Source organism: Spinacia oleracea, chromosome 3 (assembly GCF_020520425.1).
Source record: "Spinacia oleracea cultivar Varoflay chromosome 3, BTI_SOV_V1, whole genome shotgun sequence".
NCBI classification, from domain to species: Eukaryota; Viridiplantae; Streptophyta; class Magnoliopsida; order Caryophyllales; family Amaranthaceae; genus Spinacia; species Spinacia oleracea.
Window position 1 is genome coordinate 60,685,658 of NC_079489.1, and position 22,748 is coordinate 60,708,405.

The 22,748-nt window shown below is 35.4% G+C and overlaps 1 protein-coding gene across 1 annotated transcript in view; it reads left to right on the forward strand.

The window, feature by feature from the left end:
- Positions 1 to 950: 950 nt before the first annotated feature.
- LOC110797330 (kinesin-like protein KIN-UC) overlaps positions 951 to 22,748 on the forward strand; it is a 31,673-nt gene continuing 9,875 nt past the window's right edge. The window contains exons 1-16 of the mRNA XM_056840364.1: positions 951 to 1,567; positions 7,375 to 7,475; positions 8,755 to 8,877; positions 11,298 to 11,483; positions 11,783 to 12,004; positions 12,103 to 12,259; positions 12,585 to 12,734; positions 14,576 to 14,664; positions 15,988 to 16,200; positions 16,348 to 16,482; positions 18,573 to 18,752; positions 20,033 to 20,356; positions 21,809 to 21,934; positions 22,034 to 22,162; positions 22,250 to 22,365; positions 22,475 to 22,569. Coding sequence (XP_056696342.1) covers positions 1,165 to 1,567; positions 7,375 to 7,475; positions 8,755 to 8,877; positions 11,298 to 11,483; positions 11,783 to 12,004; positions 12,103 to 12,259; positions 12,585 to 12,734; positions 14,576 to 14,664; positions 15,988 to 16,200; positions 16,348 to 16,482; positions 18,573 to 18,752; positions 20,033 to 20,356; positions 21,809 to 21,934; positions 22,034 to 22,162; positions 22,250 to 22,365; positions 22,475 to 22,569 — 2,749 coding nt within the window. The 5' untranslated portion in view covers positions 951 to 1,164. The remainder of the gene's footprint in view (positions 1,568 to 7,374; positions 7,476 to 8,754; positions 8,878 to 11,297; positions 11,484 to 11,782; positions 12,005 to 12,102; positions 12,260 to 12,584; positions 12,735 to 14,575; positions 14,665 to 15,987; positions 16,201 to 16,347; positions 16,483 to 18,572; positions 18,753 to 20,032; positions 20,357 to 21,808; positions 21,935 to 22,033; positions 22,163 to 22,249; positions 22,366 to 22,474; positions 22,570 to 22,748) is intronic.

Consider the following 22,748-nt stretch of genomic DNA (forward strand, 5'->3'; position numbering starts at 1 on the left):
TTTCCTACCCTAAAATTAGGCAAAATTAATGAATAAAACTTACCAAAAATCAGTGGAAGAGTGTCGACAATGCCTTAATTGAGAAACAATCAACCAATTTCACCCAACTGATTCACCAGGAAGAGATGGCAAAAAAACTTGGTGGGGAAGATGAACAGAGAATAACGAAATATTTGGGGCTTTTTTTTTTTTTTTTTGATTTCTGCATCCAAGTTTCTTTAAGAGGGAAAAAAAGGGAGGGAAAGTGGGTGTAACAGTAAAACTGGCGAAGTCAAACCGGAAAAATTCTTGGTCAATGTCTGAAAACACAAAAGGCTGTTTTCACAATTTTTTTTAATTTAAGGTCTGATTTCGCAAATTTCTTTTTAAAAAGTTGTTTCTCGCAAAAAAATGATTATAAAAAAGTTATTTTTGACAAATTTGCCCTACTTTTAAATACCAACTAGTTTTTAGGCCCGGACGATGCTCCGGGTTACTGCTTTAGTAACATTTATATTATTCTTATTTCGTATTTTGAAAATATTATTAATCAATTCATTTTTATTACATTTATTAGTATATTTTTTTTACAATGATAGCATGTAATGTGTTATAGCTCAATGGTAAGCACTTCATTGTTTAAACGTGAGGTCGCGAGTTCAAATCTTATACATGCTCCATTTCTAAATTTTTAAATAAATGAAATATTCACAAACAGAGCGCCACGTGACACATAAACTTATTTGAAAACGCCTTTTAATATATATTATTATAAATTATAGATTTAAGTTTGCCTTATCCAAGAGAAAATTGTCCGACAAGGCGACAACTACGACACGCGGGAAATGAAACACGCAATTTACATAATTGAGATTTGGCCATTTGGGAGCTAGTTTCAACATTCAACAAGTAAAACAGACTGTTTCAAATTTTCAATTATTTTACTTTGTTTCTCCCCCGTTCTTCAGTCGTGCTTCCAACTTACACATCTTTCCACTCACTCCCTCTCTCTCTCTCCTCCCCTCCCCTCCCCTCCCCCCATGAAGAACCAACGACTATTTCCCCATTTCTCACCACCAACCACCATTGAAATCACTTCTGCAATTCTCTCTCTTTCTTCGACTTCTATGCTCCAATTTCTGCGTGAAGGCGGAGTTTAATTGCGAGGTGGAGGAAATTTCAGACATGGCGACCCAAAAATCGGCAAAGGAGAGGCAAACGTGGCAGACATCGTTGTCATCATCGTCGTCGTTGAATATCTCGGCAAATTCTTTGAATAAGAGCATCAATGGTCCTATAATGCAGCAGCAACTCAATCGATCTAAGGCTCCTGCTACGACAAAACGCTCCGTCACCCCGAATTCTAGGGTTCACGATTCGAAACGCTCTGTGACTCCTGTTTCGGGAACACATAATAATGTCGGAGATATTGATTCTGTCAAAGCATCTACCGCCAATAAGCGCCCGGTTACTCCTATTTCCAGAGCTCATAACAATGCCGGAGACCTTGCTTCTATTAAATCACCTATTAACAAGCGTTCTGCTACTCCTCTCAGCAGAACGAACTCAATTGCTGCTCATGACCCAGGTTTTGATTAACTTTTTCTGGTTTTTTCTTACTCTATTAAAACTTGGGCTTTGATTTTGTTATGTATGAGTCTGGATTTTCATTATAGATTTTCGCGAGTGGTACGAATTCGAGAATTTATGACAAAATCACACGTTGTAGGTGTTGTTTCATGTTTAGTTTTTCGACTTCTGGAGATATATTTGATGCTTAAGCATAGCTAGGTGTAACGTTTATTTTAAAAAAATTCCTTACTTTTTGCTTGGTCAAACAATTGAAAATTGGCCAGACTAGTTAGGGTAACATGTTAACTTGACAGAAAATGTTATCACTTGCAGAGTTGAGTACGAAGTACAATATTTGAAGGGTGTGAGGACAATTGTAGAAGAAAGATCATCAATATCTGCAAAATGCATTAACCATTCATGATATATTTTTTGTTGGGTTTGATAGTTAGAAATGGTTTAAAGCATTAACGGCCTATTTGTAGACGGCCATAAACGATGTTAATGAGAACGAATTTGTATGTGAATTTGTAAGAAAATCACTATTCATTCCTATGGTTCCTATGGACCTATGGTAATGCTAGTTTACTCAAAATTATCTCATTTTCTTTATAATTTTCTATTACCATCCATTACCATTTGTGGAGTGGTATTAGGTGGGAATGCAAATTTATTAAGAAAAACACCAAGTTTTGAGACAAAATTTCATTACCATGGACATTATGATTTTCTTTTCTTGCCAAATAATACTTAGATTTATTGCCATTCCCACCATATATTACCGGCTACCAAATGGATAAGTGAACTTAAGGATGATTAACTGTAGTGTAGAAGCTAAGATATCTATTGCTTGGTGTTAAGCAAGAAAATGACAAAGTGCTGACTTTGGATGTTAACTATTAATAATAATTATTATTATTATTAATAATAATTATAATTAATATTGCTCGTATTATTTATTATTATTGATTATTATTCATAATTATTCATAACTATAATAATTACTACCTTTGTTTCGTAAGGATCTTTATAATTACTCTTTGCACAAATGTTAAGATAAAAATGGAAGAGTATGTAAAAAGGTGGGTGAATATAATAAAATATGGATAAATGTGTAGAAAGGTGGGGGTACGTAAGAAAAGAATGAATAAAGTAATAGAAAGTGAGTGGAAAGTTGTAAATATTATGGGAGGAGAGGGGTAAGATAGTAAATTTTCATATCTAAAAATAGTATAAAGCACACTGTAAAGAACATTATAAAACGGAATAAAACAGAAAGTGTTAAGATCATTTTGAAAGAGAGTTAGTATTATTATCATTAATTATTATTAATTATTATAATTTATATGATTATTAATTATTTTTATTAATTATTATTATTAATCATTATCATTATCATGACCCCATTGCCTCAAAGAAGCTCCCGCAAGAAGCGGGGTAAGGGGGGTCGGACGTACGCAACCTTACCCCTGCAATTGCAGAGAGGTTGTTTCCAATTGACCCAAAAGCGATAACGGGACGACAACGGGATGACCATCTTTTACTTCGTGAAAATGAAGCAAAGAGGTATTAAGAGCTATTTTGATTTAGTCCATTACATTGACACCTAACAAGCAAAAAGTTCACCAAAGAAGTATGTATGCAGAGGATAAATATTTTTAATTGTTTTTATTACTATTAATTATTATGAACTAATAATAATAAAAATAATAATAATAATAATTATGATTATTAATAAGTTCCAATAAGGTCCAATAATGTTCTATTAGTATTAATTCGGTCAATCAGGTTTGATCAGTTCCTTCAAATAAGTTCTAATATGTTTAGATAAGTTCAGATCAGATAAGGTTAATAGAATGCACCCGAAAGATAAAGATTGAAGAGTGCTAGACCAACAAGCTCAAGTAGTAGTGAGGTTGAGATTAGCCCGAAGTGTGGCTTTTAATAGGATGGGGAAACAACTGACATGTTTGATGAAAATCTTATCAAATATGTATGAGAAGCCATCGACGATGAATAAGTGTATTTGAGGCGTTGGTTAATTGATTGAAGATGGATGATGGCAGCTCCGCCAAGGAATACATAAATGAGTTCAATTCGATGATAAGCCAATTGAATTCGGTGGACATTAAGTTCGACTATGAGATTATTGCATTTGTCGTGTTGTCATTTTTGTCTATGTCATGGGAAGCGGTTGTATCCGCGATTAGCAACTCTTCGGGTAAAGAGAAGAATAATGCGAAGATGTGAGAGATTTGATATGAGTGAATGCACTTGAAGAAAGGAATCCGGTGAATTTTTCGGCGGTGAATACTATATTGACTATAGGAAAAGAGGGAGAAAACAAGATGGTAATGTGGGTCATCATGGAATATTGAAATCAAGAGGGTCCGAAAATCGAATGGAGGAGCTCATGTTGTATGTTGGGGTTGCGGTGATGAAGTTTACTTGAAAAAGGATTGTCCTAAGAAGGACCATGGAAATGGTAGAAGCAACAAGATAGTAGTGATGAAGATGGAGGAGTTTGAAATTTGTTGTTGGAGCACTTTTTCGATGCTTTGTTTACAAGCATGAAAGGTTCATCGAAAACATGAGTTTTGGATTCGGGTTCTTCTTTCACTCCTCAGCGTACATGCAGTTGTTCCTGAATTTCAAATCCGAAAATCTTGGAGAAGTATATGTTGCGGATGGAAATGTAGTGGAAATCATGGGGAGGGTCGAGGAGAGTTTGAAACTTATCAATGGGAAGTTGAAGAAAACTTCATATCCTTTTGTCAATTCGACAAGTCCGGCATCCATGGTTGTGTTTGATAGTGCTTTTTGGAAGATTTCCAAGGGAGCTAGGATATTAGCTATGTGTGGAACATTGCACACCACTGGGAATACATCAAAGGTGGCCGAAAAGGTATCGTGTGATACACGAAAGAAAAGGTGTCGTGGGGTCGGAATTCTATTGGTAGTGGGCCATTGAAAGAGAATCGTGGTGATAAAGTCGTCTCGTTGGTGGATATTGACCAAAGAGCGCACATGGTGAAGAAGGCACATAATAGTGATGTGTGTTGAAAAGAAAGTAGAGCAAATGATGCTTTGTTCGGGTGGGAGCATTGTGAGCTTGCTCCAAGAGCAAAGAGAATTGGCTTGTGTGGTGTTACAAAGGGTGATTTGTTCGGCTGGGAGTAACGAAAACTTGCTTATCGAGCATAGGTAATATCTATTGGTTTATGTGATGTTGATGGTGAATCCGGGTTAGATGAGTTCTCAGTTTTCTTAGTTTTACGCCCCTGGTAATGAGGAGTCCGGTTTGCTTGCTTTCTCGATAAAGAAGAAGTGTGTGAGTGAGTGATTAGTTCGTGCGTCGTTTCCTTTGGTGAAGACGAGACGTGTATTACGCTATGGTGAAAAATGCACATTGGATGATGATGATAGATGTTACTTGGGGTGTTTATTGTGGTCGTCTCTTGTTTAAACCATCTCTAGGTTGAGTTTAATATCTAGAGATGGTTTAAAGCCTTAAGGGAGCTTAAGGATGATTAGCTTTGGGTAGAGGCTAAGAGCTTGATGTTAAGCAAGAGAATGACAAGGGGCTGCTGGCAAATGGCTAACTTTGAATGGACACATCTCTCGATTTACTTATCGGTTTGAGGTGATTCAAGTTGGAGGTAAAATCTTGTCTATATGGCTTTCCAACGAGTGGTCATAAGCTCATTTTGGGTGATAAACGAGTGAGTTATGACCGTTTCACGAAGAGTTGTCCCTTAAACCGTCTTTGCCTAATGCTGCACGTATGTGATGTTGTTGGAGATTGGCACGTCCGTGCCACGGGGAAAAGATGACACTCGTTGTATATCATTCGGCTTATTAATGCATTTTATAGCCTAGTATAAATACACCATTGTAGCCGTTTTTCGTATAGATTGCCAATCACAAAACTTATTATAGTTTAGAGTGAGATTCGAGGGATTTTTCTTGAGATTGAAAACTTTTAATCCATCATCCAAGTTCATTTAATTATTTCACAGTGACAGGTTTTGGAGGTGGGGTTCCCACGTAAGTTTGGTGTGTTGATCTTGTGCCTCCTCGTTTCGAATCGTGCTTGTTTCAATTTCATGGTTCTTGTTGTCCATTGTTAGTTTTCTTCCCACATTTAGTTTATTTGCACTTGTCTAAATCACAACAATTTTAACCAGCTTTAAGGAGAATAAAAATCATGACAAACAAGACATAATAATATAGAGCTCATGATAATCATATTAGATTATAGAGTTTTCTTAAGGTGCAATGTTCTGAAATCATTTTGTATATCCTATTATGACCTTTAACTAATCACTTACTCTTGCTCCTACTCTGTTTTTCTTCCGCTTAATGTTTCCTGATTTTTAGTCCTAGCCACCCCTTTTAAAAATACCTATCTCCAAGTGTTGTCCCAAGCTAGACTTAGCCCACATCAATTGTGCTGATCATCTATGCCTTGATTATCATCTCCTAGTAGCTTAATTAACTTGAAGAGGTTATTACGCATCACATGAAGAATTGAACTATTATGGCCAAATTCAGAAAAGAACGAATAACATAAAGATTTGTACCACTATTAATGGATAGAGGAATTGGTTATTTGCGCTAGAATAAATGGACAATAGCTATGTATAGGGGGGAGGGGCGCTTGCCTCACGTGTAGAAAAGGAAGAAAATGAAGTTTGCACCAGCATTCATGGATGAAGATATTGGATGTTTACTAGAATAAATGGACAATAGCTATGCATAGGAGGAGGGGGAAGCTTGTACTCCCGCCGTCCCTTAACACTCGTACCGCTTTCCTTTTCGGGCCTTCCCTTAATACTTGCACCACTTCTATAAATGGAAATCTTTACCAATATTATATTATTTCTCACACTTACCTACTACCCTACCCAATGTATAAAAAGGCTCAAGGCGCAACAAGGCGATTTGGAGTTCCCAGCGCCTTAGGCGCGCCTCGGTGCGCCTCGGTGCGCCTCATTGAAGTGAGGCGCCCTATTAAAAGTGGAAAAAAAAGTGAAAAAATGGTATGTCTCTTGGTAGGTGCGCCTTTTTTGCGCCTTTTTGCGCCTCAAAGTGCGCCTTGGTGCGCCTTTTTGCGCCTTAGGTGTGCCTCATTGAAGTCGCCTCGCCTAGACAATCAAAGGCGCTGGCTCCAATCGCCTTGCGCCTCAGAGCCTAGGCGCGCCTTTTTATACACTGACCCTACCTACACCCCTACTCCCTACAAAAAATCATTTAAAAATCCACATCCCTCACTCACCACTCCCCACCCCTTACACATTTCCCACTAATTATATTAAAAAAATACTCCACTATCAACTACCACCCATTAAATTAATAAGTCAATTCAAATATCTTAAACTCCGCACCAGTCAAACCGGTGCGAGTATTAAGGGACGGAGGGAGTACATGTTACACGAGTGATTTGTGAAATTAACTTTTGAAGTCCAGTAACATTTAGTTTGATATTTGTTGCATATGCTTTGAAAATTTGTCAAATTTAGTGTTGTAAACAACACTCTAATATTTGAGAAGGTTGTTTTCATCGCATTTAGGAAATTTTTGACAATGATAAAAAATTTGAATGGTGTGTCTGATACATTTTTATTTTCAAAATCAAACCTTCATAAATATGTGTTTCATAATATGATTGGATAGTTTTCCTACGATGAGTTTTGTTGGCAACCTTTATGAGGAAGAGAAACTTCTAATGGTCTCTAGGGTGATTCTGTGTTCTATCTTAAAAATTTTCAACCAGAAAAAGAAAAAGTTTTTACTGATTTAGATTTATGCTGCCCGTTACAGAACCTGGAAGAGTTAGAGTTGCTGTGAGGCTTCGACCGAGAAATGATGAAGATCTTGCTTCAGATGCAGATTTTGCTGATTGTGTTGAACTACTGCCTGAGGTGATCTTTTTTTTTTTTTTTTTTTAGTTAAGCATATTCCAATGCTAATAAGAAATGCACTGTTTCTGTAGCCTATCCTCCCCAATTAAACTGGATGAGTGAACTTGAAGGGAAGAAATAAAAATCACATATTAAGTTTAATTCCATAATGGGACAAATAAAAATTAAGAATTAGCAAAATCATACTGTTAACAACCCTCTTTTTCAAGCAGAGTAAATCTGTAGTCTACATACCAAGAAATCCTGCTATCGTATGCAAATCTTATGGAGTTTAAGATTTATCAAAGAAGGTACATGTATGGCTTAAATACTCAATAATGCCACCTGGATACACTTCGAAAGAAGGCATATTCATACTAGCATAGAACGGTTAATCAGAATGGAAGAAGCCAGTTTATAGGAGCAGTGACAAATGACAATGTTAACCTTGGAAGAGCCGATTGCTTCCCTTTTCTATTAAATCTTATGTAATCAGCTCATATAAAGGAAATAATCACAACTGAATGACATCCGGGATTTAGGAAAATATTTCTTGATTAGTGTTAATGGAATTCACAGTTTAGGAATGAATCTCTAAGGTAAGATTGTGTTTTCCAACCCACTTGTTGAATTTAATAATAAAATTAAAGCTCCGATTTTTAATTTCAGTAAAGAGCTCCATTTATAGAATAGACACCTTTAGAGTTTTGATGTACATTGGGCCTTCTAGTTTGGACTTGGTAGTCAAGACTCATTTATAACATTTTAACCAATGTTGTCGGGTTTTCACAATTAATAAACGGGCTAAAATAACTAAGATGGTAAAATTATTTATGAACTCATATTAATTAATTTAATTGACCGTCAAATAATTGTCGAGTCAATACTTTGACCTTTTTGACTAAATAATATCCAACGTGGCACATTAACGAATTTTCCGTGCCTACTGGCACATTGGCCACATCCATACGTCATTTACTCACAAAATTTTCCATGCTTGATGGATTGACAACCATGAAAAACACCAGTTAAATGAATACTCTAGGGCCGAAATACACAAAGAAGGATAAATCTGATTATTGTTTCTCTAAAGACCAACATCACCAAGAAATAATAATTAAATGCAATTTAATTAATGATTAAAGAAAATTCACCCTCAAGCTTAAAATAAATCTCACACCCACACTGTTGATCAATTTATAATTTTTAAGAGAAAGGAAATAAAATGTAAAGTCGAGAAGCGTTTCATTGTTTAGTTGGGTAATTGCCGGGTTATATTCTTTTCAAAAATTTCATGCAGCTGAAGAAACTGAGTTTGAAGAAAAACAACTGGAGTTCTGAATCTTATAAATTTGATGAAGTATTTACTGAATCCGCTTCCCAAAAGCGCATTTATGAAGTGGTAGCAAAACCTGTTATTGAGGTAATTTCTCATTAGTTTTCAGTGTTGTTTTGTTTTCACAGTTGCCTTTAATTGTCTCCAATGAGACTGTCATATTTTTTTTTGATGCGAATGAGCCACAAAGGCAATATAAAATTACAAATGGGGGAGGGAGGACTCGAACCTGAGACCTATCGTACACCGGCTCTCAGTCTTAACCATTAGGCCAAGACTTCATGAGACCGTCATATTTCATCCCAAATGAATTTCATTAATTTGCTTTAATTTTCCAATTTCTTGACCTAACTATTCCCACCATTTGTTTTGTTGTATTTCTTGTAACATTTTTTCCTTGGAAAACTTGTATAGCACGGGCTATGTTACTTCGACACGGCTAACTAGCCCTCGTAAAGGTGAAATACAAAGCCGGGCTGACAGTTGGCTTCTATTTTTTTGTTTTAATTTTTTTTTTCCTATGTTACTCAGACACGGGTGTCGTGTCTTGTCTGACAAGGTGTCGGAGTTTCTAACGCTCCGATCCAAATTTTTGTAGACACTTCGACACGATCAAAGGAGTGTCTTGACTAGGTTTTTAGACACGGCTACCATATAAAGTGTCGGAAAAAAAATCGACACTTTTTATATATAAAATAAATTGAGAAGTTTATGAAAGTAAACATTAAAAATAAAGAAAAAATAATATGGTACTATGTATTTAATGGGCTAAGGTGAAAGTCTTTGTCTAAGGAATGTAAAAGTCTTATCTAGGGAAGGTGAATGGTGCAAAAAAAATAAAAACAAAAAAAAAATGGCTGTTAATAAAACTAAAAAAAAATAAAAAAATAAAAGATATTTTTTGAAAACAGTTTCACGTGATAACTATACAACTATTAATATTTTAGTTCTATTTTTTTTAGGGAAATTAATATTTTAGTTAAAGTACCTAGACCCACTTATTTTTTTATATACTTCAGCTGCCTTCGAAGAACCCCTCGTGATTCACGACCTCTCGGCTCACTCTCCCCTCACCCCATGTTATCTCTCTCCTCACCCCTCACCTTCACCGATTAGCCCCACCAAGGAAACCAAAAGCCCAATATTTTTTGGGTGAAATTCAGATCTACAGTAAAGAGAAAGGGTTTAAAACCTGTTTTTTGGATTATTTTCCGACACCGGTGTCGACACCTCCCTGGACACGTGTCGTGTGTTGTGTCGCGGGTTTTGTCGACACCGACACCCACTGTCGGATGAAGTGTCGGAGTAACATAGTTTTTTCCATTTTGCAGTACAACTTGGCTTCTATTCATTTTGTGTTATTTTTTAAATTTTTTTTTGACAGATGGGTTTTATTAAAAAAGGGAAGATTTTCCCTCAATTACTTAAATAATGTTTACCTTTTTTGTTTATTTTTTCTTTTCTATTGTCTATATTTTTATTTTCCTTATTCTCGTACCCGTGTCTAAATTTAGGACAGGGTTGTTGAAGATAATGTTGACTCATGACTAAGTCCTAGCTTGATTCTAGCAATTATCTCACGTTTAGTATTCTGTTAGCACTATGTTTTATGCTTCCTATTATTTCTACGTTTCACCCCTTTTCTCTTTATTTCAGTTATGTCAAGTACTATATATTCTTAGCTTTGTACCTTTAAACACAAGTTGATTTAATATATCTTTGATAAACATTCTACATGGTATCAGAGCACTGAAGATAAATTCTTCTTCTCTTCTTTCCTTATTTCCGCTGCTACATTTTTTTTTTCAATGGCAACTGGTAATCAGTCCATTATTCCAAATGATGAGCAACCTAGCAAACCATTCATCGTTGTCTCATTGGGTCCCGTGTCTTCACATTTCAATTTTTTCGAGTCCGACACTCGGATCCGTACCCTGTCCGACATAAGTACCCGAGTCCGAGTAACATAGAGCACGGGTGTATTTGTATGCAATGGGCTTAGTCGCCAAAATATCAGAAAGGTCACCCTAAATTACTTTAATAATGTTTTACCCTTAATTTAAGCATTGATTAATGGCTACTTTTTATTTATTTCTTCTTTTCTATTGTCTATATTTTTATTTTCCATATCCACGTACCCGTGTCTAAATTTAGGACAGGGTCCCGTGTCTTCACATTTCAATTTTTTCGAGTCCGACACTCGGATCCGTACCCTGTCTGACACACGTACCCGAGTTCGAGTAACATAGAGCACGGGTGTATTTGTATGCAATGGGCTTAGTCGCCAAAAATATCATAAAGGTCAACCCAAATTACGCGAAGTCAACTATGCAAGGGGTGATCGTAATTTAGGGCGAATTAGTCTTTTGTATACATAACCTGATTAGTTTTTTAAACAAAGGGAGTCTATGTTGCTTTTAAGTAGATTCCAACTTCCAAGTGATTTTCATATGCATGGTTTATTAATTGTTTATTTGTTTATTATGCAACCTCCACACACTTTACAGAGTGTATTGAGTGGCTATAATGGGACAATTATGGCATACGGTCAAACAGGTACTGGGAAGACTTACACTGTTGGCAACCTAGGTAAAAATGATGCATCAGAACGTGGCATCATTGTGAGAGCTGTAGAAGACATCATCGCCAATACATCTCTTGCTCATGAGAGCGTGGAGTTCTCCTATATACAGGTATTTGACTGCACTATGCTTTATAGTGATATAATTTGCTTATTCAATGTATCTTAGGAATATAAAATACCTTTCATAATTGGGGCACTGGCAACAGATTTTGCATGTTAAGTTTTGATAGTGGTTGGTAATGTTGGTATGAGAATTTCATGAATACTGGTGCTTTATAATTACACCTCAGGGTATATACTACAGAGTGTTTCTCCAATTGGCATTGCAATGTTGACATATTGGGATTCTTTCAGCATTTCTATTATCTACCTTTTTAGCTGTTACTCATGGTCATTAATTTACTCTAGCTGTACATGGAAACAATTCAAGATCTACTTGCGCCTGAGAAGGTTAACATTCCGGTTGTTGAGGATGCCAAGACGGGAGAGGTGTTGTTGCCTGGTGCCTCCGTGATTAAAATTCATGATCTTGACCATTTTATGGAACTGCTTCAGTATGGCGAGGCAAATCGCCATGCTGCAAATACCAAGCTCAACACAAGTTCTTCACGTAGTCATGCTATATTAATGGTGAGAACACTGAGAAGTGTGTAGGAGCTGTTTAATTGCATGCATGTTTCTTTTTCTTCCAATTAGCATATTACTTGATGTCCTTTTACGTGATTCAGGTTTCTGTTAAAAGGTCCATAGCTGGGAAAGGAAAAACTGATACTTGTGAAAAAGTGGCTGGCACAGAAGCATGCATTGACATAGGCATAGATAAGATACGAAAAGGAAAGCTTCTGATTGTGGATCTTGCTGGATCTGAAAGGATAGATAAATCTGGTAAGCTTGTAGTGCATGTAAGTCGTGTTAAATTTTTCCAAAAAGATAATGTGCTTGCTAAAGGGTAGTGTTAGTGAAGTTTCTTTGTATCAAAGGAGATTCTTTTGTGGTTTGGACTTTCTAGCTCCTGGAAATATGTTTTGTAACTGTTCCTTTTTCTTAGTGTATGAGCCCCATAACAGAAAATAAAATAAAATAAGTAATGTTGTACGAGGATAGCATGCAACTAACTGTGTGAACTTTGTCTTTGAAGCTACTTTTCAGATGTATCATACTATCATACTATTCTCTTAAAATATTTACTACTTTTTCTTTGTCATAACAGGCAGCGAAGGACTATTGCTCGAGGAGGCTAAATTCATCAATCTCTCTCTCACTGCTTTGGGAAAATGCATAAATGCATTGGCTGAAAGTAGTCCACATATCCCAACTCGAGAATCCAAGTTAACACGAATTTTGCGTGACTCATTTGGGGGTAGCTCTTGAAATCCTTTTTTCTTTACGTGTTCTAGACTATTGAGCAAGGTTTTTCACGAGTTAATGTGTTAGACTTATTGTTATTTACTGGATACTCTGTCCTAAATTCACCGACTCAAATAAAAAGTTTAAAGTCCAAGCGAGCAAATCTTTGACTTATGATAATGTAAAACCTCTCAAACCTATCTCCTAATGAATTCTAGGGTATCACCCCGCCTTATGCTTGGGCTTGCTGCTAGAATATTTTCCCATGCAGTTCAACTCTTTAATGAAATAAAATGCTTTACATAAAATATTAATAGTAGTAATAATAATAAATAATAAAATAAAATAAATAATAATACTAATAATAATTTCACTCGGCCCTTCAAAAATAAGAGGTAATTACTGAAGTTAAGATAACTAGAGGAAAGATTGTAACATGATAGAAGAAGCTCAAGGCTTGCAAAATACAGACAGTGTTTAGAGAACTTTCGAGAAGTTCTCAATCTCTCCCAGTTTTACTCAATACATTCAACATAACATCTGCTCTCTACTCTTCCCTCTTTTAATTACAACAATCCATAAAAAGACAAAGATATTAATAAAAAGCTAACATGACAAAAGAATCCTTAATTCCTTCAGACTTCGTGCTACACCAAGGCGCCCTACCTCACTTCACTTGTCTCCTAGTGTAAGTGTGTAGAATCGGTGGCCTGTGTGGAGTAGGTTAGTTCGTTGCATAATAAAAAAATAAATAATAATAATAGTAATAATAGTCATAAGTAGTCATAATAATAATAATAATAATAATAAATTTAATAATAATAATTCTAAAAATTATAATGTGCAACTACACTCATAGAATTAGTCACTGAAACTAGTTTGGAACATGATTTTTTTTAATAGCATAGCCAATGTTATATAGAAATGGTCAAAGATCAAGTCCAAAGACTGCAGAGGCGCACATAGTCAATCTGAGACGATCAATTTTACATGGAGAGTATATTTTATGGTTTCATAATTAACATCTTTTCCCTTACGAGAGGTCTTGAAATCCTTCAACTTTGGTGCTACACACTGGTTGTGATAACTATCATTTAGTATTTGCTTACCTTGCAGGCAATTTCATTTTTGAATTCAATTAGCGGCAATTAATTCAATATAAAAGAGGAAAGAGAGGATGAATGGAAATTTAGCGTTTTACACTAGAGGACAAGGAAAATTACTTCTTTGTGCACACCTCTGAAGTTAGAATCATGTCGATCTTAAGTTAATCTTGTCATTGCTAAAGAGTTCTCCTTTTCCATTGCTAAATTGGAACTGGTGCATGAAAAGGAATACAAAACTTCTGTGTCCTGCTTTAGTGTCTTCACTCCTTGTTGTGGACCTTCACTGTTTTTGTATGATATGCAATTATGTAATATATTAGTGTAGAAGGTTGTGTTTCAAATTCAATTAATGGTATTATAAAATGATATGTAAATGCGTTTTCCAAATTAGATGTAGCTGACAGTTGTTATTACGAAGTGGGGTTCAAATGGGAATATTTGCTCTATTATCACAGGGGAAACCCGGTAAGGTTGTGTGTGGAGTCTGTGGACGCTTGCCATGGTATTATGGGAGGGATACTATACACAGGCATTTAAGTAATATTATATAAGTGGTGTTCAGTTTGATTTAGGGTTATCTCCCCGGAAAGAAAGAAGAAATATAATTCACCAGCATTCAATATTATTGCTCGGAAGATCTTGTACCATGTGATGTCTTGATTAATGTCACTATCCAACAGAATTGATGGTATGATTCTACGATAATACTACTGGTCCTAATTTTGGTGTGTATTTTTTTATTGAATAGGCTCTGCTAGGACTTCTTTGATAATAACAGTTGGGCCTTCAGCACGGCACCATGCAGAAACTACTAGCACAATAATGTTTGGGCAAAGAGTAAGTAACTTCACTGAGATGAGGTAGAAAATTCTATGGAGCACATATCTGAGTTTTCATCATTCTATACCTGCTTTCAGGTTTGTTGTTTTGTTTAGAAGTTTATTGGTGTATTTAACTGTAATAGATGTAGGAAATAATCACTCTAAAATCAGAAATATGGTTAGCGACGTGGGCTGAAAAGTTTAATGTATTTGAGAATCTGACGTGTTAGGAACATGTCTTAGAAGCCAAATTTGCCACGACTATGGTGCAATTGAAGGTGGCGTTGCTCCCCAAGATTTAACACAACGATTCCCCCTAATGTGCACTGAAATATGGAAATTAAGAACTTATAATAATGCTCAGAACTAGAGAGAGAATTAAAAAAGAAGAGAAGGAAGAAGATGATTTTTCCGTGTGAAACAACGAAGCAGCAAAGGGTGATTTTAAAGCCAAGAACCAAATCCTAATCGTAACTGCCATGGAAATCATGTCAAGAAATCAATAGGGGCTTAAGTCAAGCGTCCGTTTTCTGAATAAAGTTATGTGAAATGAGCTTCGTAACTAAACAGTCTCATAAGTCAGTCACGACATGGCCCAAAAAGGTAGGCACACAATAACGCGCACGTGTTGTGAACCGACCGCCCGCGATGGGATGCCTCTTTCTAGCCCAAACCACTAGAGGGAGTACTTCAAACAATATAAACATCACTCACTTTTTTAAACAAGGTAAAACTCTTTTTCCCTTCCAGTGCGGGACAAAGGCTTTTCTAAAAAATAGTAAGAAGTAGAAAATTGTTTTTCTCCCCACCTTTGTGTTATATCCAACACTAGATAGATTTACTAGCAAATGTCTGCAAACTGTCATTCTTCTTGATTTTTTCACGGTGACATGCTTTTTTAATTACTAGGGAAACAAATCAATTCATTCTTTTAATCACTAAAGGAGTAAAGGGATTAGTTAATTTTTTTGAATAATCTCTTGAAAACAGATGGCTTATTCCTTTCTTGTGCTTCTCAGGTGACGTATTTTTGCCTAAATTCCTCCGATCTTGTCTTAATTGATACTTGAGAAAAGCCTTTTGGACTTACCTAAACATACATTAGCTTTGACTTGAACTTATTAGCCCTTATCTGATTTATTTCTGGAAGTATCTGATTTATTCGCCTTCGTCTGAGCTTATCATATCTTTAGACCTGAAACATAATGTAATGTAATTTTATATCAAAAAACTGCACAATCTCAATTATTTTCACTTGTTAATATATTTTCCATTTTCATTGTCTAGAATCTACTTTGATATTTCTTTTACAGATGTTTTCTGCTTGGTGTGATTTTAGGCTATGAAGGTAGTAAATATGATGAAGGTGAAGGAAGAATTTGATTATGAGAGGTTATCCAGAAAGCTTGAAAGCCAAGTTGACCATCTTACCAAAGAAATTGATAGACAACAAAAGCTGAGGGATAATTATAAGAATGAAATGGAGAAGAAGATCAAAGAGTTTCAAGGTTCATTTGTTGAGGAAGAAAATAGGCTAATTGCAAGGTCTGAGGTAGTTTCCTTGATTTTAAGATTTTTATCCTTATTACTGTTGTTGACTAATATGCTTTTATGAGATCCATCATATTTTTGACAGAATTTTCGTTAATTTTAGAGTTCTGTCATTGTTTCAGTATTGGTTTTGCTCATTTGTTTGTAGATCCTGGAGAAGGAGAATGCTTCTTTGGAGCTGGATATGAAGGCTATGTTGGATGAATTGAATCATCAAAAAGATTATAATAAACTATTGCATGATGAAGTTTCAAATCTAGAAACGGAAATAGACCATTACAAGGTATCTCCTTTGACTTTCGTTCATTTCGTCTTCGTATTGTCACAACTTTTTGATTCTCTCTAATTTCCTTTCAAAGACACAACATTTTCTTGATTATCATATAATTTGTTGTGTTTGTACTTCATGTTTTTCTTTATGAGTGGTTGTTGCTAAAGTAAGTATTGTATGTATTGTAAAGGAGGATTTGGAAGTATAATCAATTTGCATAAAAGAAATATTATACTTCCTCTGTTTCACAATAGATGCATCATTTTGATTTCTACATTATTTATATACTAACTTTGACCATCAATATCTTTAATTACATATTAATAAAATTAGATATTTTAAAAATATAAATTGAAATTAACCCAATAACCATTAAAAATACAAAAATTCTTTACACATAATAATAAATGTGGTCAAAGTTAGAAAATAAATAGTCAATATGATGCTAATTAATATATAAGACCAATTAATTAGCATAAATTACTTGTCAAGTCCAGAAAATCTCATGGAAGTACTCAAAAGAGAGGTAAGACACTATTTGCTAAGCTTCTTGACAAGTGTTCTTCCTTGGTTGTTTATCTTTGGGAATTATCATTAGCCTTGTTTGAGATGATCATGGAGGTGTTCTTGACTTGGAAAAGAAGGATGAAGAAATATTGTTTTTCTGTTGTGTGGATGATGAATCTGTTGCCAATGTGGTGGTGCACTTGAAAAGAAAGAAACCAAGGGCTTTATGACAGTAGAACTTGTTCGTATCAAGGTTTCAAGTTCCTTTTTTGAGGCTATTGTTTATCAGTGTCAAGTGTTTGTCTCTGGCTTCTTGGTGACATTTAATGTTTCTTGATACTGTAATTAGATTCATTATAGCTAGAGGGAGGGGCAAACCTACTGAATCCCCATAATCAAACGTATAAATGACAAAAGACTAGCTAACCTACTGAATTCCTATAATCTCGGTAGCTATATTTTTCAGGAATTACTCCATTTCATACGGCATAAACGCACAAATTGATTACTTCTTATCTTACTTCTTTAGCATAAAACCCATAAATCAACGGAAGTGCACTTGTTCTTCCCTTTTGAGACAAGCTTTCTGCTGAAAGAACTTAACTTCTTCTGGACCTGATTTCCATGTCACTGAATACAGGAGTTAAAGGCGCATAAGGTTCTATGTTACTGTAATACTTGATCTCCAATAGAACAGTTCTCGAATAAATGCGACACCTTTATAAGTTCCTCAAACTCCACCCTGAAAGTTTTCAATCTGAAATGGAAATTCCAGGGACATGACACGTTCTCTTCTTATCTGTCAGATAGGACCGTGTGGAAATAGTTGAGAAAAAAGAACCCGGTTACCTGCTTAATTCTTCTTCATCAACTTAATCTTTATACTGGATTGGATTTTTACCTGACTAAGGAAAGAACAAAGAAGAACCTTGTTTATAAGTTTCCCACAAATTTGATACCAACTTTTGCGTGACATTAACTTTACGTATAACTAAAGTGGTAAACTTTTGACCCTCAGATTATCTGATGATAAGATAATGAAGTGGTATTTTTTCTTTAGAAATTATTTAAAGATACTTATTGGCATTTGCCCAATGCCTTAAAACATGCTCCACTATCATGATGAAAGTGCACTGTCTTCTCTAGGGCCTAGTATACTATAATTATTGTATGCGGACTTGGATACAAAGTGTCAGCGTTGAATAGGGTCCAGTTGTCTGACATGGAAATTTCTTAACCAGGAAATGCATAAATACAGCTACTAGTGTCTATAAATATGATTGAGACATGCAGACTAGATTACATTCTGTTGTTATACATGTATTTTTAAATACAAGAGTATTAATGTCCTCGTAGTTGGAGAAAATTTAGGAGTGTCGGGTATCCCACATGGATACTTGTGCTGAAAGGATGAATGAGCATCGTCAGAAATTAAAGTCATTGGGATGACATTTTCATGTTTTAAGCATGTTTTAACTTCCACTCCCCCACACCCCCTCAATATTTTCCCTGGTGATCATATTTGTGTGAATAGTTAATCATTGATCTAATTTTTATTGGTTTATGAGCAGTAATGACCATTGTCTATGTTGTAGAAAAATCATCAGGAAAGCTCGACATACCAGAAAGCTCTTGCGGATACTACCCAGATGTATGAAAACCAAATAGCAGCAATGATTGAGCAATTGGAGGACCAACGAGTTCGCTCTGGAAGAGCTGAAAACCAATCAGATGCCTTGAAGGCACTCCTGAGAGATCACGAGGACTCAATGAAGGTCAGTTGTTTTTTCTTTTGATTACTAAACTATAATATTGCCACAATGCTGCTAGTGAGCCTACCAACTAACGTGCGGGGGAGCAACCTGATTCAGTAGCAAAGAGGAGGCTTTGTAAGATTCTTGGCCCAAAAGGAAATTGACTTCCAACTTCTTCACAGCTAAGAAATAAAGGACCGCGACATTTTAATTAGTCCGTTCATTGGCTGACATAGCTTACCCTGTTTTAAAACCTTGTAGACCAGCTTTGAATCATTAAACGCTCCGCGACTTGCTGCAAGGGCGGTGTGTAAAGTTGCCGCCACTTACCCCGTTGGTCCTATCACTCCTATGTTCAATTCTAGTTCTCCACATTGTACTCCTATTTTAATTTTCGTTATTCTTTATCAATTTGTTAGCCATTGCTCTACAATCAGACAATTCTATTTCCATCCTTTAAAATATAGGTTTATCCATCTCTCCTCTTTTATTTTTTCCACATTTGTTTTCAATTTTTCCTTCTCATTATTTACTGTTTGCATCTAGAACCAGTTATATTAATTATCTCTAGTTAATGCCTTGATATCTAGTACGGAGTTCCTCTTCTTTAGCTCTATTGGTTGATATCCTTCAATTTTGTTCGTGTAAACAATTAATTATACTAGAAATTTAAGAAAGAGTATATCGCTATAATTATACTTGAAATTTGATATTTAAGTAAGATTCTAGAGGTTAAGTTTTGTCCATCTTTAAAATATTGCACCATAAGAGATAGGCACTAGATTTTAGATAGTGGGAAAAAAGAAGAGAGAAAAACAAAAACAAAAACTTGCCCATGTGATTGCAAGATGTAAATAAATCAACAAGAGTTTATGTAAGGTATATTGAGTATTTGCAGAGTGAAAGCAAATATTTTATTTCCTGAAATGGAAATGGTGCGACATTTGTGGAACATTCTTGAAAGGTAAATGGTGCAATAATATTGGAATGAAGGAACGATGAAAAAACTGTCCTTATAATTGTTCATATCCTGTATAAAAATCCTAGATATGTCACTAAGTTTATTTCAGCTTAAAATAGCCTCTATCAACATATCTGTTTCTGCTTCTTTGTCACAGTTGAAATTTATTTTCCAGTTTTTCCAATGATACATTGATTATACAAGTCTACAACTGTGTATCCCATTTGATTTTTTGTACTGTCATTTTTCGACATCTTGGTAAATTTACAGTTACTTTACAATCTATTATATAAATGTACCCTATGAGGAAGCTCTTAATGTTGGGCTTTTCTCCTAGTAGCTCTGTGAAACAGAAAATTCCAAACATCAGAAGGAGCTGCTTGATGCCAAGCAAACATATGAGAAGACAATATCACAGTTAAAGAAGCAATTAGATGACATGCATTTTCGTACCGAGCAAGCTGAGAAGAAAGTGGATTCTCTAAGCAAAGTTTCAAGTGATCAGACTTCTGAGCAGAAATATCTCTTAGAAACCATCCAGCTGTATGAGGAGAAAATAACCAATTTAGAGAAGCGATTTGAAGATGAGCATGCTGGTCGTAAAAGTGCAGAAGAGCAAATGGAATCGTTGAAAAAACATTTGAGCGAAGAGAAAACAAGTCAAGTAGGTTTTGTTAATCTAATTATATATATATATTATATATATATTTTACATGTGCCCTGCTTACAGTGCTTTGATGGTGCGTGAATTGGCTACAAGATCAAATTTGGGTATGTATCCTAGAGTGTAATATGGAAATATCCTCTCTTGAAGATACATGGAAATATTAGGTTCCAAAAATTTGATATAAGTGGAAAAGTATTTATTTTTTGAAAAAATAGAAGTATCCAAGTGCCAATACCCTTTTTTGTAGTGTTACATATCCAACACTAATATTTGGGGCAAAATAAAGGGTCCAAGAATTATATGGTAGATTTGTTCCCCCGTCCTTGGCCCCTTACCCTCTTCCTTTCCCTTCCTTATGATTTTACTGTATACTTTATTTTTGTAAGTTATAATAATTTTTTGGATTTCTTACCAAAAACAGCACATAAGTGAAGGCTCTATTCTCATAACCACCCAAAAGAACTAAAATAAACCACCTCTAAGTCCGTAACTGTAGTCTCACAGCCACCATGCACATTATACATTACTAGTGGATAACCCTAAAATACTAACTCCTTAATGGGAGCCTAATTTTAATTAACAAAAGTAGTGGATGGATCTGAAATGTTGCTGGAGTTTTAGCTTAAATCTAATTTTGAAATTATTTCACGAATACCATTTTTGGTGTTGGATAATGCAAAAATCCTCTTCTTGTGGGAACGGAAAAACTAAGTCATGTTTAACGCAATCCTCTAATAAAAGCAGTAACCAACTCAAAAGGCACCTGCAAGGCTGCAACACCCAAATGTTGACTTTTAGTGACAATGATGAATAAAAGGATTTGAACTTGCGTCTTTCGACTCTTCTCGAGGTCTAGGTGATGGAGGCTTTGATTCTGATTTGTGATATGCTGGATTGCTTGGGATCTGGAAGGAGTGAGGATTGGAATTAATTTAGAATATTCCCAGATGAGGCTTGATGGGGAGGGATATTGAATTATTGTCTTTGGTAAGATAAATGAAGCTATATCAGGCTCTTATTAATTTGTTAACTGTGAACTTGGGTTATATGATAATTAAATAGACAACTAATAGACAAGATTGGCTATAAGAATACAATTAGACCGGGAGGTTGAGTGGATTTTTATCTTTTAGTAAGGGGTGGTTGTCCCTTTGTCGTCCCTTTGATGGTCGTCCCTTTGTCGTCCCGTTATCGCTTTTGGGTCAATTGGAAACAGCCTCTCTGCAATTGCAGGGGTAAGGTTGCGTACGTCCGACCCCCCCCCCTTACCCTGTTTCTTGCGGGAGCCTCTTTGAGACAATGGGGTAATGATAATGATAATGATAATGAAGGGGTGGTTATTTTAATAGACCCCTCAACTTATAATCCTACTATTATTAAGATTTGCATCTCATAATAATAGCTAATGCTTGCTTTAATTTGATCACAAAATTTGTTTTCTGTGTATAGGATCAGGTGAAGTGCAACATTACTGATTTGATGGAAAGATTGGAAGAAAAAGACCAAAATCATAAGGCAACTGTTGACAAATTGAATTCTCTGCAAATAGAAAATGAGATTCTTCTATCAGAAAAGGTACATGAACCTTGTTACTTCAATAAACCTATGCTTTCTTGAGCCAAATCCAAAGCCACCCAACTTATTGATGAGATTTTGTTATTTGTACTACTTAAGGAAAAATTCAAGGATAAACTTGATGCTTTGAAGGAGAAATTGTTGGCTGAGGAAAAGCAAAGGATGATACTTCAAGATGAATTGGTGAAGTTAAAAAAACGTTTATCAGAAAATAACGAAGGCATTGAGGTAAATGATGCTAAAATATCCTATTCTTTTCCAGATGCTGCCCTTACTGACGAAGAATTTGAAGGCTCTAGAGTATTTTGTTTTCAGGATAAGAAACCTTATGCCAAACAGCAGATGAGAGAATCATCTTCATTTCGGTCAGCCATAGGTTTGAACAGATCTATAACTGGGCAGAGGGCAACAATTGCCAAGATATGTGAAGAAGGAAAGATATTGTTTTTAATTTCCATTAATTATGGTATTGTGGGAAAAGCATCTAGGTTTCTTTTATAATTTAAACTCTGTCCTGATTTGTGTGTTCTTCCTTCTATCAGTTGGGCTTGAAAGAATACTTAAATTGTTATCATCTGAAGATATCGAAGTTCAAATGCATGCCCTTAAGGTTGTAGCGAATCTAGCTGCTGAAGGTAATTTATTTTGTTCTTAGGTATCTCTTATATGCTCAACATATATCCCCTATGTCCCTTAAATATGTCTATCACGGTGGAATATCCCGATGTATTTTTGCATACAAAAAGCAGTTTAAGAGTGACTACTTTTATCTCTTTTGAATTCCCTTACTTTCTCTTAAAACGTGAGATCTAAC